Source organism: Carlito syrichta, unplaced genomic scaffold, assembly GCF_000164805.1.
Source record: "Carlito syrichta isolate Samal-C Ts95f unplaced genomic scaffold, Tarsius_syrichta-2.0.1 Scaffold307178, whole genome shotgun sequence".
Classification (NCBI taxonomy): domain Eukaryota; kingdom Metazoa; phylum Chordata; class Mammalia; order Primates; family Tarsiidae; genus Carlito; species Carlito syrichta.
In genome coordinates, this window is record NW_007251274.1 from 56,110 (window position 1) to 63,205 (window position 7,096).

At 44.7% G+C, this 7,096-nt stretch overlaps 1 protein-coding gene across 1 annotated transcript in view; it reads right to left on the bottom strand.

The window, feature by feature from the left end:
• Positions 1-332, bottom strand: part of TMEM175 (transmembrane protein 175) — a 21,556-nt gene extending 21,224 nt beyond the window's left edge. The window contains exon 1 of the mRNA XM_021715517.1: positions 302-332. Coding sequence (XP_021571192.1) covers positions 302-304 — 3 coding nt within the window. The 5' untranslated portion in view covers positions 305-332. The remainder of the gene's footprint in view (positions 1-301) is intronic.
• Between the last annotated feature and the right edge of the window lie 6,764 nt (positions 333-7,096).

The window sequence follows — 7,096 nt, forward strand, 5'->3', positions numbered from 1 at the left end:
GTGACCATGAGCGTGCCCCTGCACTCCAGTCTGGGCGACAGAGTGAGACTCCAACTCAAAAAAAAAAAAATAATAAAAATAATAAAAATAAAAAAGCAATTTTAGGTTTGCACAATTTTTTTTTTTGAGCCAGAGTCTCACTGTGTCACCCAGGCTGGAGTGCAGTGGCACGCTCATGGTCACTGCAGCCTTGACCTACTGGGCTCAGGTGATCCTTCTGCCTCTGCCTTCCAAGTAGCTGGAATCACTGTGCCACTATGCCTGGCTAATTTTTTGGTTTATTGTGGAGATGACATCTTACCATGTTGCTCAGGCTGGTCTCAAACCCCTGAGCTCATGCAATCCTCTTGCCTCCGCTTCCCAAAGTGCTGGAATTACAGGTTTGAGTCACCATGCCTGGAATACAGAAAAATTAAGGAGAAAGTAGAGATCATTTATATACCTCTAATCTCCCCTCCCTATTCCCCCTGTTATTAAATCTTACATTATTAGTTTGGCACAGTTGTTACAATTCAAAAGCTAGTATTCATACATTAAACAAGTCCATTGTTTACATTAGGGTTCTCTCTTTGAGCTGTACATGCTACGGGCATTGACAAATGGAAAATGACTTGTAGCCACCAATATAGTATCACATAGAACAGTTCTACCACTCTAAAAATCTCTGGTGCTCCACCCACTGCTCTCTTTCACCTTGGCAATCACTCACCTCTTTACTGTGTTTAGTTTTGCTTTTTCCAGAATGCCATATGGTTAGAATCATATAGTATGTATCCTTTTCAGATTAGCTTCTCTCATTTAGCAATATGTGTTTAAGGTTCCTCCAAGTCTTATTCTCTAGATAGCTTATAATTTTATTACTGAATATTCCATATCATGAACATATCATTCTGCTTACTGATGTGCCTATTAAACATATTGGCTGCTTTCAGTGTATTTTTGAGTTCTTTTTTTGGAGTCTCACTCTGTCACCCAGGATGGAGGGCAGTGGCATGCTCCCGGCCACTGCAGCCTCAACCTGCTGGGCTCTGGCGGTTCTTTCACCTCAGCCTTCCAAGTAGCTGGAACTACAGGCGCGCGCTACCACCTCCGGCTAATTTTTGATTTATTGTAGAGATGAGGGCTCACCAAGTTGCCCAGGTGGGTCTTGAACCCGCGGGCTCAGGCAATCCACTCACCTCGGCCTCCCAAAGCGCAGGATTACAGGCTGAGCCACCAAGCCAGGTCTAAGTTCTTAATATTAATGAAATCCAGCTTATTTCTTTTATGGATCATGCTTTTGGTGGCTCATCTAAAAATCTCATAGAAGTTTTATCGTTTAGATCTCACATTTAGATTTATCATCGACATTTTTTTGGGCCAAGGTCTCACTCTGTCACTCAGGTTGGAGAGTAGTGGTATGATCATGGCTTACCGCAGCTTTGAACTCCTGGGCTCAGGTGATCCTTCTGCCTCAGTCTCCCGAGTAGCTGGGACTACAGACATGTGCCACCATATCTAATTTTTTTATTTTGTGTAGAGATGAGGTTTCACTATGCTGTCTAAGCAGGCCTTCAACTTGTAGGCTCAAGCAATCCTCTTGCCTTGGCCACCCAGGGTGCTGGGACTACAAGCGTGAGCAACCATGCCTGGCCTTGTTTTGGCTATTCTAACACCTTTGCAGACTTTTTGCATATTTATCTTGTATCCTGTAACCTTTAACTCAATGGTTCTAGTAGTTCTTTTTGTAGATTCTGACTTTTTTTTGAGTTGGAGTCTCACTGTGTCGCTCAGACTGGAGTGCAGTGGCCGCTCCCGGCCACCGCAGCCTTGACCTGCTGGGCTCAGGCAATCCACTCACCTCAGCCTCCCAAAGGCATGGGATTACAGGCTAAGCCACTGTGCCTGGCCTATTTTCACTTTCATTCAAACTACTTTCTAATTTCTCTTTTGATTTATTCTTTGACCGTTGGGTTATTTAAAAGGGAGTTACTCAGTTTACAAATAGTCAAAGGATTTTCCAGATTTGTTATTAATTTCTAATTTAATTTCATTCTGGTTAGAGAAAATATTTATTTCATAGCTCAGAATATGATCTGGTTTAGTGAATTTTTTTTTTTGCTGGAGTCTCACTCAGTCACCTAGGCTGGAGTTCAGTGGCACATTCATGACCACCTCAGCGATGACTTGCTGGGTTCTGGTGATCCTTTTACCTCAGTCTTCTGAGTAGCCGGAACTACAGGTGTGCACTACCACACCCAGCTAAATTTGATTTATTGTAGAGATGAGGTCTCGCCAAGTTGCCTAGGTGGCTCTCGAACCCGCGGGCTCAGGCAATCCACTCACCTCAGCCTCCCAAGGCGCGGGATTACAGGCTGAGCCACCGAGCCCGGCTGGAACATAAGAATTTTAGAAGGGACACAAACATTCATTCTTAGATAGTAGATTATGTGTATATATAAAGTGTTGATAAATAGCATTTTATTTCATATTGTAGAGACAAGGTCTTGTCAAATTGCCCGGTCTGGTCTCAAACCTGCAGGCTCAGGCAATCTATTTGCCTCGGCCTCCCAAAGTGCTGGGGCTACAGGCTAAGCCACTGAGCCTGGTTGGTTTAGTGAATATTTTAATGCACTTGAAAAGTTTGTGTATGCTGCTATTATTGTGAGAAGTATTTTTTATAGATATTCTTTTTTTGAGTTGGAATCTCACTTCGTCGCACAGTCTGGAGTGCAGTGGCACATTCATGGCCACTGCAGGCTCCACCTGCTGGGCTCAGGTGATCCCTCTGCCTTAGCCTTCAAAGTAGTTGGTACTATAGGCACACGCCACCATGCCCGGCTAATTTTTTCTTTTATTTTATCGTAGAGATGAGGTCTCACCAAATTGACCAGGCTGGCCTTGAACCTGCGAACTCAGGCAATTCTCTTACCTTGGCCACCCAAAATTCTGAGATTATAGGCATGAGCCACTGCGCCCGGCCCAATATAGATATTCTTTAGGTGGAGTTGAATCTACTATATCCTTAGTGACCTTCTGGGTATTTGTCCTGTCATTTATTGAGAAAGGAATATTCTCCAACTACAATTGTGACTTTTCTATTTCTCCTTGCAGTTCTATTAGTTTTTGTTTCATATACCTTAGAACTTTGTTAGTAGAAGTATAAACGTTTAGGATTGTTATGTTCTTTTGATGAATTCCCCCTTTCAGCACTATGAAATGATCTTATTAATCTCTTGTAAACTTTGGTATGAAATCTACTACAGGGGCACAGGTATGGGGATTAAGACCACAAATTCAGCTCTTAGATATATATGGTGAGCTATCTAGAAAAAATATCTAACAGTTCAGGAGAGAAGAGTATGGAGATACAGATACGGGTTAAGATGGTTTTACTATAGTATCTACTGCAGTGCCAACAGAGGTACTCTACAGTCTGAGTAGACTCTGGTTTCCAAAATAATTACATGATTTAGAATTCTCCACTTTATCTTATAGGTCTTGCCAGTGTAAGTTCATGGCCTCCAAACTCAATTGAGCCTCAAACTGTCATGCTTTCCAGTGAATTATTCACTAGGTTTACCATAATATCTCTTTTAGATTTTTTCCCGTACTGCTTAAACCTTGGGGTTCCTACCTCCCCTCTCACTTTCAGTTGTTTTCTTTTCGGCATTCACAATGAAAACAGAAGCTATCAGGGAATTCCTTCACCTTATTCCAATAAATACATAAAGTTAACTGCAATGATGACCTATTTTTCTACCTTTCCTACTCTTCTAAGAAAGTGCTTTTCTGAAGAAAAAGTTTTTCCTACACCCAAAGCAAATACCTCCACCTATGCTCTGGATGTCACTCCTCTCCTGTCTTCTAAGGGGCCTTTCCCTGTTCCTTTTCTCTTCTCTGTACCAGTGAACCTTCTCTTTACTGGCTCCCTTTCATCAGCTTTAGGCTGCTCCAGAATCTCCCACCCGAAAACATCACCCTTGCAGCTCCCATACTCTCTTCTCCACAGCCACACTTCTTGAGTAATCTCCATTTGCCATCTCTACATCTTCAACTCTTCATTGTTCTACTTTCAGTAACGTGCAGCTTCCACCCCACCATATCAATGAATGATTCTTGGTCAGGTAACCAATGATTCGTTGAGAACAAGTCCAACACACATCTTTTTCGAGTCAGAGTCTCACTCTTGTCACCTAGGCTGGAGTGCTGGACTTAGGTGATCCTTCTGCCACAGCCTTTCAAGTAGCTGGAACCACCGGCATGCGCCCAGCTTATTTTTTGATTTATTGTTGAGATGAGGTTTTGCCATACTGCTCAGGCAATCCTCTCGCCTCCCCTCCCAATGTGCTGGGATTACAGGCATGAGCCATCACACCCAGCCCCAACAAATATCTTTCGGTCCCTTTTCTGAGGTTGCAGTGAGCTATGGACGCGCCACTGCACACCAGCCTAGGTGACAGAGTGAGACTGTCTAAAAAAGAAAAACAAACACATTATATAAAAGGATGTTGTAAGTGGCATTAGACCACTTTTAACTATCTCTTTTTTTTCCTCTGGAAACATCCTCTTTCCTTGGCTCCATGACCTAATACTCTCTTGGTTTTCTTCCTGCTTCCCTGGCTGCTCTTTCTCCATATGCTGTTCTATTCTACGAAGATTCTAACCTCTTTATGTCTAACTACACTGTCTCTGTTGCTCCTCTCTTCAGCTCCTAGAGCCAACTGTCACCTATATACTGAGGACACCCAAATATCTGCCTCTTGCAAAGACTGTTTCCTGAGCTCCCAATCCTCGTATTTCAGTTTGCCAGACAAACGCATTGGTTGGAAAAGCCATATGACTTGTGTTGAATTCTAGTTGTATGACTTATTGACCTAACCATGCAATGACATTGATGAGTATGCTTTCTCATCCAAAAATAAAGGGAGTGCCTTCTTCACAAAGATCTTTTAGGGTCATTAACTGTTGGAATTATGAACCATTATAGGCTGGGTATGGTGGTTCACACCTGTAATCCTAGTGTTCTGGGAGGCTGAGGTGGAAGGACTCCTTGAGACCAAGAGTTTGAGACCAGCCTGGGAAACATAGCAAGACCTCATATTTTAAAATAATACAAAAATTAGCCCAGTGCAGTGGCATGTGACTGTAGTCCCAACTATTTGGGAGGCTGAGGTAGGAGGATTGCCGAAGCCCAGGAGGTTGAGGCTACAGTGAGATATGGACGTGCCACTGCACACCAGCCTAGGTGACAGAGTGAGACTGTCTAAAAAGGAAAAACAAACATATTATATAAAAGGATGTTGTAAGCAAACAAACACATAAATTAAGCTATTGGTGGCCGGGCTTGGTAGTTCAGCCTATAATCCCAGCACTTTGGGAGGCCAAGGCGAGTGGATTGCCTGTGCCTGTGGGTTTGAGACCCACCTGGACAACTTGACGAGACTTTGTCTTTACAATAAATTAAAAATTAGCCAGGCATGGTAGCGCGTGCTTATACTTCCAACTACTTGGAAGGTTGAAGTGGAAGGATCGGCAGAGCCCAGCAGGTTGAGGCTGCGGTGGCCGGGAGTGTGCCACTGCACTCCAGTTTGGGCAACAGAGTGAGACTCCAACTCAAAAAAAAAAAAAAAAAGCTATTGCTATCATTATCTTTTTCAAAAATGAGTACAAAGATCTCATTTGGCTTTATTGTGATTCTAAAATCATGCAACACTTGATTCCATAACTAGAATTAAGTGATCCAAAGAATTGAGCCTGCTACCTTTTAATTATAAAGATAACAGGTGGTTAGGCTGTCTCAAAAAATATTTTTAATAGCTTTAAATTCTGGGAGAGTTCAGATGCTGATTTGAGCCTTAGAATTCATTTCTGAGTTTGTGAACAAATACTCAATATAAGGGTTACAACCTCAAATGACTATAGGAACAGGGCAGGTAACACAAAGAGCCAACTTTGCCAGGAGAATGGTTGTCTTACCTAAGGGAGGCTGCTCTAAATGACTGGCAACATGAGATCCTGGGTCCAATACTGGGTCCAGATCTGATTTTTCTATAGAAGGTAGAAAAGTTTGTTTATTTATTTGTTACTCTTCTCACTCCAGCCTCGACCTCCTGGGCTCAGGCAATCCTTCCTCCTCAGCCTCCCCGAGTAGCTGGGTCTAGGAGCACGAGCCGCCACGCTTGGGTAATTTTTTTATTCTTTTGTAGAGATGAGGTCTCGCTATGTGGCCCAGGTGGTCTCAACCTCAAGCAATCCGTCCAGTCTCGGTTTCTCAAAGTGCTGGGATTACAGGCGTAATCTAGGTTTTTAAAGCTTACACTTTTCAGTCTTTAAATAGTAGCAACTAATTCCCTTTCACACTGTGTGGACCAAAACATAAAAATGCATGTCTGCGGGTCATCTCTTCATTATAAGGAAAGCCACCTTTTCAACCCCAAACCACCGGGCATTGTGAACCCTTTCAGCTGGTCCAAGAGGACCTGCTTTCATCTTGGAAAACGTCAGAGTACGAGTGAACCTGGGGGGTTCCGGGGGCCTCTCAGAATGAAGATTGCCCAGCCCGTGGCTCCTGTTGTCGGTCACTGCCCCAGCCTAGACTATGGTCCAGTGCCCTGGGAGTGAGGGGTGGGATGGCAAGGAAGCTAGAACTATCAACAGTGCTATCAGTCTCATTCACTAACTATCACAGGAGATCCCCATCTCTACGAGGCAAAAGCCAGACATTTATTGAGTGCCTAACGTCCACTAACTCACTCGCTCCCAAGCCCGCTGAACCCACTCGCGAGCGCGGAGTCATCAGCAAGAGGAAGACGAACTCCACCCTGGGGATGGCGAAGCGCGTACACAAAGCCGAGCAGAGACAAGCAAAATGGGAGCGGCTGGGAGCCGTGCTGGGGCTTGACTACCTGGGTGGGAATCGCCGCGGCCACTCTTTCGCGGGCCTCCGCTCCCGTCAACCACGCCCCGAGAGCTCCCAGGCCAGAAGTTCGTCACGAGACCGGTAACACGGCGCACACGCCACCCGCACCGACTCCTCTACGCCTGCGCGCCCCGCCCGCGCGGCGGAAGTGAACCCCGGGCGCTCTTCCGGCCTGGCGCGCAGCCGGCGGGGGCG